The 16,038-nt window shown below is 41.8% G+C and overlaps 1 protein-coding gene across 1 annotated transcript in view; it reads left to right on the forward strand.

The window, feature by feature from the left end:
* Positions 1 to 16,038, forward strand: part of RGS22 (regulator of G protein signaling 22) — a 147,388-nt gene that overhangs the window by 64,555 nt on the left and 66,795 nt on the right. The window contains 3 exon segments of the mRNA XM_049772955.1: positions 6,549 to 6,743; positions 9,884 to 9,976; positions 15,078 to 15,250. Of these exon segments, the coding sequence (XP_049628912.1) occupies positions 6,549 to 6,743; positions 9,884 to 9,976; positions 15,078 to 15,250 (461 nt within the window).

Consider the following 16,038-nt stretch of genomic DNA (forward strand, 5'->3'; position numbering starts at 1 on the left):
TGGGCCATCACATTAAATTTTGTCTCCTCTCCCCTACCTACTGCTTTGGTCCTGGTTAGTCTAGAGAAGAGAGCGGGCCCAGAAGAGTGTGGATCTCAAAGGAAGAGCTCATTTGGGCTTGAAACCCCATAGCAGGATGACTTTGCAGCTGGTTTTCAATTTTCCTGTTGTGTGATTTTACCCAAAACTTACAAATATTAGGAGGTGAGATTATGAAGGCTATTGGTTATTGGTATTTGTTTCTAACAAAGAAATGGCTTAAGGGGCTGGAGTAATAGTATAGTGGAGAGGGTGCTACTTTTCACAGGGAGAGCCAGGTTCAGTCCTTGGCATCATGTATCACATATGGTCCTCTGAGTGTCACCAGAAATAATTTCTGAACACAAATCCATGAGAAACCCCTGTGCAACTGCTAGGTATTCCCTCACCCAATAAGGAAGTTTAAGTGATACTGAACAATTTTTGAGGTGGGTTGGACACAATTGGTAGAACTTAGGGCCACCTCCTGGCTTTTTGCTCAGGAGTCACCTCTCATTCTTCTCTGGGGATCCAATATGATACTGTGGATCGAACCTGTATCATCTTTTTAGGTAGGCAAGAATTATAGTTAGAGCAAAATGACTGTAAAAATACCAAAACAAATAAACACAAAAGAAACCAGGAGGGAGGGAAATCAAACCCTGAATTTTGGTGCTAATTAGGTAGAGAAAAAGCTTTTATTTTTCATTTTCCTTTAAACTTTAAATTTAAGCACTGTGGTTGTTTGCAATGAGTTTTCAGGCAATGTAGCCCCTCCCACCCCCAATCTCAACGTTGACCCCATGTGCCCATCCATTCACTGATAAACCCCAGGTTCCCTCCCAACCAACAGCCTGACTCCTTGACAATTAATATTTTTAAGTTTCGTTGCTGGAGTTTGGATCTTTGACTTAGTATTGGCCCTAACAGTTTAGACATACAGATTATTTGTATACACTATAGAGGGGCCCTAATCCTTGCACCTATTTTACTTATGATCTCTTCCTCCTGTCCCTTCTATCCCCTTTGTCTTGGTATGATTGTTTCTGTGATCCAGAGTAGATGCTTTTAAATCTCCACCAGGGCTCTCATGTCCTGACTTTTTTCTGCGCAGGGAAGGCTGTGTAGCTTCTATATCTAGTCTCTAGAATTCATTCCTGAATTGGCTTTCCTTTATCGCTCTTCGACTCATTTGCTTATGGACTAGACAAATCTGTGTCTTCGTGTATCTTTGCAAGAAAAGCCTCTAGCTTTTCTTTCATTGACCTTCAGATCCTTGTCCTGTATTTTCAGGGGAGTTTTATTTTTGTGATTACACAGACACAGCCCTTGAGTACAGGAAGACCTTATCATTTATCATCCAAAACAAGACTCTGTCAGGAATAAAAAGGGAACTATTAAGAATTAGGCTGGGACAGTGAGCTGACCCCAGAGTAGAACCATCTGCCTCCTGAATTATGGCTCCTTGCGACAGAGGGGTGTGCAGGAAACTTGCTCACAGGGGCCCTGAAGGTTCCAGAGAGTCGGGGGGGGGGGGGGAGGGCTGAAGAGGCAGTTCCAGCCTGCATAGGGCTGCCTGCCTGCTTGCTCAGCTGAGCTATGGTCCTTGTTGGGAAGGAGCAGCCCCTGCTTATTTCCTTCTCCTCCTCTTAACTTTTTTCCTTCTTGTACCTGAATTCCTAGAATGTGCTTTACGGAAGAAAGCCAGGAAGAGATTTAGCCATAATACATTATCAATGAGAACCTGAAACAATGGGAAGGGAGAGACGTGGGGGCTTGGAAAAGATCATTGATGTGGGGCTGGGAAGGTGGCGTTAGAGGTAAGGTGTCTGCCTTGCAAGTGCTAGCGTAGGACAGACCGTGGTTCGATCCCCCAGCATCCCATATGGTCCCCCTAAGCCAGGAGCAATTTCTGAGTGCATAGCCAGGAGTAACCCCTGAGCGTCAAACAGGTGTGGCCCAAAAAAACAAAAAAACAAAACAAAAAAAAAAAGATCATTGATGTGTTATCAAGTCCCTAAACTCAACAGTTCATAGACTTGCTCTGTAGTTCCGGTTAAGAGGCAACAAGAAAATAGGTCCCAAATCTAGGAGGAAACCAGTTCTTGATCTATGTCTATTGTCTATTTGGATGTCTTTTGCTTATCTGTAATTAATAAGTCCTTGGAAGTAGGTCAAGTCTTTGATGGAAGCATTCACTCTAAATTTTGCTTTGTGCTAGATCTTAGCTCTCAGAAGTAGGCTGATTGCAGAACTAAAGCAAGAAGATCTTATCTCTGTCCTTACAGGGCCTGTGGTCCAATGGGAGAAGCTAACCAGTACAGATACAAGGGTCACACAAAAGAAGGACACCCCAGCCAGATTTTAGGAGTCAGGGAAGGTTGAATCCTAAAATGAAAAGCTTAGCAAAAGGGGAGAGAGGCTGAAAACAGAGTAGAGAGAGAGGTTCTAGGGCACATTGTATACTAGCAAATGCATGGCACATACATGAAACTGAAATGAGTAAGCCAAGTTTAATGAGATAAGGAGAAAGTGATATGGTAGGAGAGAGGATCAAAAGGAGGATAAGCGGGGCTGAAGAGATAGCACAGTGGTAGGGTATTTGCCTTGCAAGCAGCTAACCCAGGACCAAAGGTGGTTTAAATCCCGGCATCCCATATGGTCCCCATGGCTGCCAGGAGAAATTTCTGAGCAGTTAGCCAGAATAACCCCTGAGCACTGCGGTTGTGGCCCAAAAACAAACAAACAAACAAACAAACAAAATGGAGGGAAAGCAACATTGTGAAATTAGCTGAAGGACAGAAGGAAGCTTATGAGCTGGTGATTGTGTGTTCTGAATTTTAGCAAGTGTTTGATAGAGGCCAGAGTATGGTGGAAGACCAAGTGAACATTTAGTGAAGATTATGTTATTACTATTAATATGTTTTGTTTTTGGTTTTTGTTTGTTTGGGTTTTTTTTCGGTTTTTGGTTCACTCCTGGTGATGCTCAGGGGTTACTCCTGGCTATGCTCTCAGAAATTGCTCCTGGCTTGGGGGATTAAACCGAGGTCCTCGTAGGCTAGCAGCGCACACAAGGCAGATGTCTTACCACTTTGCACCACCACTCTGGCCCCTGTTTTTATTATTATTAAGATTATTATTATTAAGTTAAGATTATGGAGAAAAGAGAGAGATGTGGGATGACCTTGGTGGACATGGCAGTCGAGGAAACAATTTCCAAAGAGAAGAACACTAGTTGGTAGCTTGGCCATCTAAGAAAGCAGATTTAAACTCTGGGAAGGTTGGTTCAAACCCAGTAAGAAAATCAAGTATAGCAAGATTGAGGGACAGAGAGGATGGATGGAAGGAATCAAGAGCACCCATTAATGGTGTAGCCTTGGAAAGGAATCTCTTGGAAACATCAGTGGAATAAAGGAAATATTTGAAGAAAGCTCTAGAGTGGAAAATGGAGCATATTCATAGCAGCATTTTTCCTCTGGGCTCAGTGGGAGATGAATTCTGTGCAAGTAAAGGAGCCCCAGGGGACAGTTTGGAGCTTGTAGGTAATGTGGAGAAATGAAAAGCTGGAGCTGACTAGAAATGAGCAACAATAAATCCAAAATGACCACATTTTGGGCCAAGAGAGCTGGTTCGGAGGGCCACAGCACATGCTTTGCATGTGGAAACCCAGGTTCTGTCCTCAGCACTGCATGGTCCCCAAACATTCTAAATGTAACTCCCCCAACAACAGACTTTGAATTCACAGCACATGTGTTACAAAATTACTGATTGACTGTCTTTGTCTTTGTTTAATTTAATTTTTATTTTTGACTATGGCCCCCCACCATTTGTGCTCAAGACTTACTCCTGAGTCTACACTCCGGGGTCACATGAAGTTCTCGGAATTGAACCACATACACGGCAGCCACATACAAGGCCAACACCCAAAGCCTCTCTTATTTCTCCAACCCTTTTGTGTTTAAACTGGATTTTTCCTTTGGCTCATGTCACTGCATACTGTCTTGGTTTACTCCTTGTTTATCTGGCTTCTCTTTTTCAGGGTCTTTTTACTATTCTGGCTTTGTTCATTGTTGTTATACATGACCTACATATGTATGCTCTCTGCTGTTCTCTATTCAGACCTGCTGTGATCTTGAGTCTCTTATTTATATTTTTGATGGCATCTTCATTTTGTTTTCTATTGATTGGGTGTTTTTACTGGGTTCACCATGATACCTCAGCAGTTACTGTCAGTGGGTCACAATGTGGGTCCATCCCTGCCTTCAGGCTACTTTGAAAACCTCCATTCTTTTAATAATATCATATGACTATAATCCTTGTTCCCATACACTGAGAAACTTTCAGATACCTCATTAATGGTAGTTAGAAGGACATGGGCCTTGATTCCACTTGAGAGGAAATTCCTTGGAGCAGCTGTAGAGAGGAATGATGTGATAAATGGCCTTTTGGATACTTTGGTTTGAAAGAATGCAAAGACCAGTCAAATCTAGAAGACTAGTTATTAGACTATTGCAAAAATCAGGTGACATGACATCGGTTGTCTTGTCATTGAAAAAACTTCTGAACTGCTTCAACTCTTAAGCTCTTTGAACAATTTCTGGTGCTCCTGAATGTCACAAATAAAAACTACCCCCGGGTGTCATTTATTTGTGATATTCAGTGATGTCATGGTTCAGAGTAGCCCCATTCATTCCTTCAGGTGAGAAAAAAGTCCTTAGCTCCCAAAGATTGAAAAGCATCAATCTCTAGGGTCTGGGCCCCTTCCTAGAGCTTTCTCTTTTCCTCCCTTTATTCTTGATCCACTGTTGCTATTATGTGAATCCTAGATTCCCTTCTATCAAACCCTTTTGCTTTAAATCTTCTCTAATCACCTTTATAATAGCTTTACTTCTTTTTCCAATTAACTCGACTTTTCTTTAAAGACTTTAAGAATGAGCTTCCTGGAAATGAGCATCTCAATCTTTGTCTTCTCCTTCCAAGAGATAAATAAGTTTTTGGAGTTCAGTGTCACTCAATAAACAATTTAAATGGTATATGGGTGAACTTGAAAGTAGTCATTGAGAATCTTAGTTGAATTGATTGCCTTAGTTGTAGGATTTAATCTGCTCTATTATAATATTATGACCATTTGGTAGACATCTCCATGTTACCCTCAATAACTCCTTCAAGTAGGGCCTTAATCATAGCATCAACCCAGTATCACAGTGTAGTAGATACTTGGTAAATGCTTGTTTCATTACATGTGGATCCTTTAAAACCTTTGAAAGATATTTCTGGCATGTTTCTTTTTTTTTTTTTTTTTTTTTTTTTTTGGTTTTTGGGCCACACCTGGCGTTGATCAGGGGTTACTCCTGGCTGTCTGCTCAGAAATAGCTCCTGGCAGGCACGGGGGACCCTATGGGACACCGGAATTCGAACCAACCACCTTTGGTCCTGGATCGGCTGCTTGCAAGGCAAACACCGCTGTGCTATCTCTCCGGGCCCTCTGGCATGTTTCATATGATTTATATTTGGTATGCATTTTTTTTACCAAACTATATTTACTGTTTCCAGTGGGGGGGGACAGACTGCCACGCCCCACACCCCATGCCCCCTCAAGCAGGCTGCACCGAGATCCTGGAAGGTTGGAGAATTGGTATGCATTTTTTACCTGCCTATTTATCCATTCATTCATCCATCAATCCATCCACTTATCCACCCATTCATCTCTCACTCACCTGGTTTGTCAGGATTTTTAATATGTTCAAAGTCTTAAGTATAAAGATTTAAATTGAAATTAAATGCAGTTTACTAAGGATTTGGAGTAAAACTGCACTTAGAGCTGGCACACCAAATACCACATATTCAGGATTTAATATTTAAACAGTGAAATGTTAAATTGCTTCCCAGCTTTACAAAGGTACTGAGAAACAAATCAGCAAGAATAAATAGAATAGCCATCCCTCTAGCTCTGTTTGGAAAGCTGAGATTAGTTCCACGTATTTCTCTCCAGACATTCTTATTTTCTTCTTGAAGCTCTCTTACAATGTTGGAACACCAGATGGAGACATTTTTACAGCAGAAGAGGTTAATCTGATGCAGTTTGAAGAATTCTGTAGCACAATTAGAGTAGGGCCCATAATGTGTTGGTCCTGTAGATAGAGATCCAGCTTTCTAGTCTGAGTGCTTTCCAAAGGGTATTTCAACACCATTGAGTATGCTGTATAAATGTGCTAGAAATGGGAACCTAAGGGCAAAAGTAATCAGGCAGTCTGTGTTCAATCCTAATAATGCATAGTAGTAATCTGAGAAAAGTTGGCACATCCAGATCACAGACTCTTGTGGAAAATCAGTGGCTGATTGGTTATTGATGAGGATATAATGAGAAGGGAATGTCAAGTTAAGCATAATGCTTTGTCTTTAGTCCTTGCTTGCATCTTTTGGAGAGAAAAGTCTCTTGTGTGCTGACCTTCAAAGAAAACTACTGAGGAAACTGGTAACCCATGACGGTTTATGCCAACAGCCTCCCCTTTCTTCCCCGTCCCCCCTAGTACCTTTTTGCAACATATGTGGCTCCTTCAGCACCTTTTGACATCGGGCTCCAAAAGGAAAAGAGAGGAGAAATTTACAAGCAGATATACCCACCTTTTGAAGACCTTTTCGACACAGCAGAGGAATATATCCTGCTCCTACTCCTAGAGCCCTGGACAATGATGACCAACGCAGACATGGACACTTACAAGCAGGTACATTGGACCTCACTGGCAAACTTCCTTCTTCCTTTTCTTTTTTTTTTTTTTTAATTTTATTTAAACACCTTGATTACATACATGATTGTGTTTGGGTTTCAGTCATGTAAAGAACGCCACCCATCACCAGTGCAACATTCCCACCACCAATGTCCCAAGTCTCCCTCCTCCCCACCTAACCCCTGCCTGTACTTTAAACAGGCTCTCCATCTTAATGATGAGCTAATTTTTAAATTGGACCGTTATGGTTTATAATGCTACTATATCATAGTTCACTCCTTATCCTCCACTTCTTCCTCCTCTTTCTCCTTCCTTTTTCCCCCTGTTGCCTTTTAACCAATATTTAATTCAGCATCAGAGCTTTACTTCTCTGTGCACTGATACGAGCAGAGAGAAATCTAGGTTCTGGCTCCTAATGGGGACCAGCCAGAATGTGCCGTGATTCGGGCCATTACTGGCACTACCCACATATCTCTATTTCTCAGCAGCAGCTTTAAATTTGGATCAAGGGAAACTCTCATTTAATTTCCATCTGAGTGAGCGACCATATCAGAAAGGGAGAAACAAGAACTTTCTGTGTGCACTAGGGAGGAGATCCCTTATTAAAGAACCCCAGATATGTATCGGGGCAGGTTGATTGTTTGGGACGTCCTTTCAACATTCATTCCAAGCAAGTTCATTTAAGACTCAAAGCTTGTATTTCCCCCCTCCCCACTTATTCTCAGTGATAAGGGGGTGGGAGAAGGAAATGTCGTTATCATTATTCTGTTTGTTTTGGCTTGGTTTGGGAGGTCATAATCAGCAATGCCTAGGGGTTTCTCCTGGCTCTGTGCTCAGGGAAACCATATAGAGCTGGGAATAGGACTCTTGTATGCAAAGCCAGTGCTCCAGCCCATAGAGCCATCTCCCTGCCTCAGGACATTGCTTCACATAGGTACTTTTGAGTTACAAACTACAGCCATGTCTGAAAAAAAAACGAACTTTTTTTTTTTTTTTTTTTTTTTGCTTTTTTGGTCCACACCGGCAGTACTCAGGCGTTACTCCTGACTCTGCATTCAGAAATCTCTGCTGGCATGCTTGGGGGACCCTATGGGATGCTGGGGATTGAGCCTGGATTGGCTGTGTGTAAGGTTCTACTCACTATGTTGTTGTTTTGGCCCTATTTTTGAATTTTTTATGCTAAGCTAATGCAGTGTTTGAGATGATTACAGGCAAAGCTTGGCTGTCTCTGTGCCCTCAGCAGCCTCTTAGAAGAGACACAAGTTATGTACCATACCTTTGTCATAGGTTAGATGTGTGATTAAATTGATAAACAAATACCAAGGAGACTGACCTTATAGAATTAATTACAATGAGCCTTTTGGTCTACTAATTTATTTTTTTGTGGGGACAGATCTCCTAAGTCGTACCCAGGAGGCCAGGGACCCATCTTAGTGACTCTCAGCCAACTGGGCTCAAGGTTCAATGCTAAAGTCTGGAGGTGATACTGCTTACTTTGAAATGCTGTGAATTACTTAAGATACCCCAGTACTACTCAAGGATAGCCAGGACCACACCTGGGAATGATTTGGGGACCATGTAGCACTGGAGATCAAATTGAGGTTATCTGTATACGAGGCTGTATTAATGCTCTGATTCCTGGCTTACTGAGGTAAATGACTGAACTCATTATACTTTCATTCCTCATCTCTCTTTGTCCTGAAAAATGAGCAACCCATCGAGGGATGTGTGTTGGAACATTGTACAACCGAAACTCAATTATCAAAAAATTGTTAACTGTATCTCATGCTGATTTTATAAAAAAGAGAAAGATAGTAATGTGCCTTTCTCTTATCAAAAAATATGCACATTACTCAAGGAAAATTAATATATCATGTGAAATTTTAGAAATTTTTTTCCAGACATTATTATCTTAAATGTCATATATGGTATACAGGGAAATGGTATTGAGATGACATAAATGAACTTGAATTATTAGTCACATCCCTTTATCAGAGAGTTTGGATATTAGCAATGATTCTTATCAAAGGCGAGGGATTAATTTATCTATTTGTTTTAATAATAGATAAGGGGCTGGAGAGATTGTACACTTGGCACATATACACAGTTGATCCAGGTTCAATTTTTGGCACTACATATGGTTCTCAGACACCTGCAGGAGTGATCCCTGAGCACAGATCCAGGAATAATCTCTAAGAACTCCTGGTTGTGCTCTAAGCACCCCTGGTTGTATAAAGGAGGCAGAGAGGGAAGGAGGTAGGGAGGGAAGGAGGAAGGAAAGGGGTTTTATTTTAAGGGCTGGTCCCCTTAGCACCACTAAGAGATATCCCTGGACATAGGGCCAGGAGTAAGCCCTGGGCACAGCTGGATGTGAACCAAACACCCACAGATACACACACACATACTGAGAGGAGGAGGAGGAGGAAGGGAGAAAGAGAGAGAGAGAGAGAGAGAGAGAGAGAGAGAGAGAGAGAGAGGGAAAGAGAGAGAGGAGAGAGAGAATGGAAAGGAGAGAGAGAGAGGAGAGAGAGAGAGAAGAGAGAGGAAAAATAAAAGCACTCAATTCTAGAAATACTTTTGCAAAAGATTTCAGCCCTAGGCCTTGCCTGAAATTCCAGCTGGCTGGATCACATGGCCTGTTTCCCGGGAAGGGTCACCACGGAGACCCCAAGCTCTTGAGTATGAGACCATCTCTCCCCTCATTTTGGAACTTGGATGTCACCTTGTCCTGCTGACTGTGGGACAGTGTGATGCTCATGTCTGAGATTGCTCACAAGGCTACAGAGCCTAGCTCCCTTGGCTTTCGTGGGCCAGTGAGCCACAACTCTTGGCCTCCTCCAATGAGAAGCAGCTGGACATGGGACTCAGTGTGTCCTGTTGCCAGTGAAGTCCGTGGTGTTTCCAGCAAGGGGCTGTGACTTTTGATTTTGTTCGTGCCCTTCTTTCCCATGTGCATTTAAAGTCAGACTCTGTTCTCATACTTCCAACTCTGTCTTTCCAACCTCTACCGCTCACATGCTTTAGTGCCAAGTGTGTGTCTCTTCAGCCCCTTCCTGTTGTGATTGTTGTTCGTCTTCCACTTTCCTTCGTAAAACACAGCCGTGTCCATGTTACAAGCTTGGTCATTCTTTGACTAGGTAAAACTGGTTCAAGAGACCCGACAGTTGGACTCCGCATACTTCCGAAAGCTGCAGGCCTTGCAGAAAGAGACAGTGTTTAAGCAAACCGAGGTAAGACAGCTCTCCCCTTGGGGGGAAAAATCACAAATACATCCTGGAGAAAAGATTACTACTGTGATACTGGCAGGGGAGTGGAGCATAGATGGAAAAGATCTTCTAACTATGGTAGAGGACAGGCAGCTCCATTGTTCTGCAGCCAGTAAACCTAATGGGATCACATGTCACACATCATTGACACATTTATTAGTCCAGCAGGTAGGGCTGAGGGTGGCAGACACACCTGACTGAGCTAGCAGCCTCCCCAGCTTAAGATCTAAATGTTACAGTTCACTTTCCATCTGCCAGTAATCCTGCTTGTTACCCAGATACAAGAATACAAATAAGAAGCAGCAAAAGGGAAGACAAAGATGAAAGAAATACAGAAAGAATTTGGAGGAGTCTGTAGGAGGGTTGGTTGGATTGCTAGTATTAGCCTGTCATTTTGTTTGTTTGTTTGTTTGTTTGTTTTATTTTGGTGTTTTGTTGTTGTGGTTGTGGGTTTTTTTTGTTTGTTTGTTTTGTTTTGTTTTGTCTTTGGCCACACCTGGCAGCACTAAGGGGTTACTTCTGCATCTGCACTCAGAAATTATTCCTGATAGATTTAGGGGACCACATGGAATGCCAGGGATAGAATCCAGATTAGCTGCATGCTAGGCAAATGTCCTACATGCTATGCTATCACTCCAGCCCGTAGCCTTTCATTTTGATTGATCAAGTTGCGGCATTTGAATTGACTTCATAAACTATGATAGGTCAGAAAGTGCGTCTAAGCTACATATAAAGAATTGTATAGTGGCTGAAGAGATAATTCAGAGGTTAAGGCACTTGCCTGACATGTGTTTGCGGCTCTGAACCTGCTTTGAATTTGACACTGCTTATGGTCCTGGGAGTACTACCAGGCATGGCACCCCAGCACCCCTAGGTGTGGCCCAAAAGCCTAAAAGAGAAAGATGATAGTTTATGTACATATCTAGTGCCATGGTAAAGCTCAAGACAGACTCTTGTAGAACGATGTAAGAAACAAACGAGCTGGCATAATCCTTACATTTATTTAGACTCACAGAGATTGGTTTGTATGCAGGGATCTGTGAAAAAGAAACCATTTAGATTTGCTTCCCACAATTTTTATCTCATGGTAGCTTTGGGTGGGAGAGATTCTGGCTGCTGTGTTAGTCTTTTTTTTTTTTTTTTTTTCCTACCTGGGTGAAATTTTTATTATTTTGAATTGTGCTCCAATAAAGTCTTACAAAGACAGTGAATGTTTTGTTTTATCTTGTTTTCGGTTCACACCCAGTGGTATTCTTGAATTACTCATGGGTCTGAGCCAGAGATCACTCCTAGAGAGGTTTAGGGGACCTTTTTTAATGTCAAGGTCTAAATGCAGGTCAGCTGCATGCAAGGCAAGTACCTTAACCACTGTGCTGTGTCTCTAGTTATCATTCTTTAAGTGTATCTGATGAAAACATTTAAAGAATGAACTATTTCAGGGCCAGAGAGATAGCATAGAGGTAAGGTGTTTGCCTTGCATGCAGAAGGATGGTGGTTCGAATCTCTGCATCCCATATGATTCCCTGAGCCTGCCAGGAGCGATTTCTGAGTGTAGGCCAGGAGTAACCCTGAGCGCTGCCAGGTGTGACCCAAAAACAAAAACCAAAAAAAGAATGATCTATTTCAAACTCTTATTTTAATTTACATGAAATTTAATTTATGAACCATGATTTCTAGTACTGTTAGTTATAGAGTTTCATGTATACAATGTTCCAATATCATACACCCTTCAACTATGTCCCCCTTAACTTGTATCCCATCCCCCCACCAAAGTAAGCTCATTGGAAAAGTATTATATTACTCTATAACTTTTAAAAATTCAGATAGAAGAATGTTTTAATTTCATGATATATTGTTTTAAAAAATGAGGCTAGAGGGGCTAAAGTGATAGTACAGTGGGAAGGGTACTTGCCTTACATGCGGCCAACCTGGCTTTTGATCTCTGATATCTCACATGCTCTCTCCCACCAAGCATGCCAGGAGTTCCTGAGCATCACTGGGTATGGCAAAAAAAAAAAAAAAAATTAAAGAAAAAAGGGGCTCTATCTATCCTCTCTTGAGTTGAAGGCTAGCTCTAGCCACATGGGGTTTGGGGAGACCCCATGTGGAAGGCCTTCTCCCTAACTTGGGTGCGCTGGGAGCCTTGATAGGCCCCCAGCCTTGCTCTCTTCTGCCCCCGGCCTCCAGGCCTTCTGGGGTGGCAGCCCAAGCGGAAAGACAAGGTGGGTATGGGGGTCCCTCCTGGATAGGATCCCAAGCTTACCCCGCCCTTCCCCCAGCTCTAGGGTGGAAAGGGCACAGGGTGTAGGGTGGGCAGATCCTGCTTCCGGCTCTCTATCCATCCTCTCTTGAGCTGGAGGCTAGCTCTAGCTGGCATGGGGTTTGGGGAGACCCCATGTGGAAGGCCTTCTCCCTAACTTGGGTGCACTGGGAGCCTTGATAGGCTCCCAGCCTTCCCCTCTTCTGCCCCCGGCCTCTAGGCCTTCTGGGGTGGCAGCCCAGGAGGCCAGATATGATGGGTCTTAACTTGGGGTGTGCTGAGATTTGCTCGGTTGCGCTAAGTTTGTCACTGGCAATTTCTGACTAGTCCACATATGGAAAACCGTGCAGGGGCTAGTGCCCCCGCGCGCACTGCATGTATCCCTTATCTTTATGTTTGTTTGGCGTATCCAGAATGTCCATTTTGTATTCTTCCCTTTCCCACACCCCTACAAAGCTCATTTTTACTCCTTAACTCTCTCACCCCCCCAAACATCACTAACCCACATTACTCTTTCTAACTTCAGTATTGCACAATCCTAATCACAGACCAAAGCTGTGCATTGTGTGTGACAACCCCAAACTGTTTCAAAAGACATAAAATGGACACGTATTTCTTTCGAATATTTTGTGTTTTTTTTTGTCTGACAGCTATAAGTCTTACTAAATATTCTCTTATACAGTGACGATTCTAACCACTTTTTATCTTCTCTTTATGAGCTGTTCAACAGGGAATTTTGTTGAAAGAGTCCCCCAGTTTAATGCTTATGATTGAACCATGTCATGGGGATTGTTGGACTTGTTCTTATGGCCCCCATATGCGCCAATAATGCCACGTGACATTGCTCCTTTTTTGCATAGGCACATTAAAATGGGAAAATACTATACATACAAGTAAGATCTTATCTAAAAGAGATTGGAACACACAAATCTTGTAGTGCAAAAGGACCTTACACCCTGAACATTGACATAACGACCTGGCACAGGCCTCAGAAGAAAGGGCATTTTCCATTCACCCCTGAACCAGGGAAGCCATCCAGGAAACATCCAGGTTTGTCTATAACATCACCTGGAAGCAATCCTCTACCATGGAAGACCCTACCACTGCTCAGACATCGACCTGCTCAAAAGAGACTTCCCTTAACACTGAGAAGACTTAACAACAATGACCTGCTTACAGGACAGGGCTCTCTGCATTGCCCTTTAATGGTGAGGTGAAACAAGAGGACGCTCCACATCCTGACTTCAATGTATGATATGCAGATTCCAGGATATTTAACACAGAAACATGATACCAACAACAGAGACTGTGTGAAAGATAAAAGTGTGTTGGCACTACAAACAATGTCTTGAATTGGACGATCTAGCTTGCCTGGAGCCTAGAGTTGGTCTTATGCCAGGAAACTTCAGGGGTTGGGTCCCTTTATATTTAGGCCAAGGTTATTCCTTTCCATTCCCCTCATATTTTGGTGGGCCTATGCAAACAACAATTGCCACTTTAACACCATTTTTACTGTGCTCCTTTGACTCTAATCCTTAAAAAAAACCCACTTAAAATTTGAGGTTAACTTAAGCTAATATGCATGTACATGGAAATGTAAAAAATACTATGCCTCTAATGTTTAAGGAGTTACATAAGTTTTATGGCTTTAGATTGCCTTGTGTGCTGTTAAGAAATATAATGTGTTACAATCTGGGGACTTGAGGGACAAAGTAATTGTACATGGATTCTGTTTAATTTATCTTAATGTTCTTTGGCTGAAACTTCAAAGTTAAGATATCAGCAAGGGGACTTCTTTTGAGAATTATGTTATGGGTGATTGTCCTTCCACTGTAACTTTTCCTTGTCCTCTTTCTTTGCATCTTTGTTCTCATAATTAAAAATAAAAATAATTAAAAAAAAGAAAAAAGGAGGACTGGAAAAATAGTACAGTGGGTAAAGTACTTACCTTGCTTGCAAGCACATATGGTCCCCCAGCTCCCTGCCACGAGTGATATGTGAGCACAGAGCTAACCAAGTGCGGCTCTAAAGCATACAAACAACAGCTGCAAAAAGAGCCAAGTAAAATGCATTCATTGGTCATCCCAATGAATTCATTTTATTCTGCTTCATCTATAATAGATTACTTTTATATTTTCTTTTGTTTTTTTTTGTTTTGGGGCCACACCCGGTGGTGCTCAGGGGTTACTCCTGGCTGTCTGCTCAGAAATAGCTCCTGGCAGGCACGGGGGACCATATGGGACACCGGGATTTGAACCAGCCACCTTTGGTCCTAGATCTGCTGCTTGCAAGGCAAATGCCGCTGTGCTATCTCTCCGGGCCCTAGATTACTTTTATATTTGCACAAAAGAAGACTAGAAGAAGGTCATATAAAATTTCATTACGTGCAATATTACACATATACCTTAGTATTGGTTCTCTGAATAATGTTACATATGCTTTGTATTTGTCTGTTACTAAAGCAGAACTTCTGAACTAACAAATATAAAAATATATTATAGCATTTCGTAACTATTCTTGAAAAAAGGGGAGTGGGATGCAAAGAAACAGACTTCATTCTAAGACTGACCTTGGCTCTGGATTCTTTATCTAGTTCTACTCTTGAATTCTTAGGTGGACTAGAAGTGGTGGAGGATACGGGGTGCTTTGGTGATGGTGAGGTACAGTGCTAAACACTATTATAACCATGTTGCCTAATACAGAATCTTTCCAAAGCAAAAGAGTTGACTTTTATAGAACTTCTGTTCCTATTTGGAAAATACGGTGCTACATTTGAGACTTTTATGAAAAGTATTGTTTTCCTAGGAAGCAGCAATGGATGTTGGACATGGGTTTTTACAACTTCCTAGTATTTCTAAGCAAACAGAATATTGGAATAATGTTCCTGAAGAATTTAAAGGTTTTACTTTTAATGATTTGCTTAACAACAAACTGGAATTTGAACATTTCCATCAGTTTCTTGAGACTCATTATTCAAGGTGAGAAATAGAACCTTTTAAAAAGTGTCTTTCATACAGGCAGCCTGGAAGGGGGTGTTGAGGAGGAGAAACTGGGGACTGGTGATTGGAAAGGTGCACTGGTGAAAGGATGGGTGTTGGAACAGTGAGCGACTCACTTTCGGTTGTATATACATATCATTCATAGACATATACGTAGACTATATATATACATATATATATATACAGTTATAAACAACTGTATAACTATCTCATGGTGATTCAATTAAATTTTTTATCTCTCCATTTTTCCAAACTTCCTTTTATGAGTAAAAAATGTTTCTTATTCTGATTCAACTTTATACTAGTTACTTCTACTAGATTTTACCCAGGTTCAATAAATGTTAATGACCATAATATTTGAAAACAGTTGGAAAGTGAGTACTGATACTAGGAACCTCCCAAGTGTTATTTATTTATTTTGGTTTTTCTTTTTGGGGCCATACCCAGTGATGCTCAGGGGTTACTCCTGATTATGCATTCAGAAATTGCTCCTGGCTTGGGGGAACCATATGGGATGCTGGGGATTAAACTGAGGTCCGTCCTGGGTCAGCTGCTTGCAAGGCAAATGCCTTATTGCTGCACTATCGCTCTGGCCCCAGTTATTTTAAGTGCTTTGATGATATTTCTTATTTCACATCAGTCTCTCATTTTTTATGCCTCTTCTACTTTTCTTTAATATTTCCTAGGCAGATGTTTTCATTGCCATTTCTGATAGTTTTTATATATTTCCCTAAGTGCTTGAACTCTGTATACTGTTTCATAATTTT

The sequence above is a fragment of the Suncus etruscus genome, chromosome 5, assembly GCF_024139225.1.
Source record: "Suncus etruscus isolate mSunEtr1 chromosome 5, mSunEtr1.pri.cur, whole genome shotgun sequence".
Lineage (NCBI taxonomy): Eukaryota > Metazoa > Chordata > Mammalia > Eulipotyphla > Soricidae > Suncus > Suncus etruscus.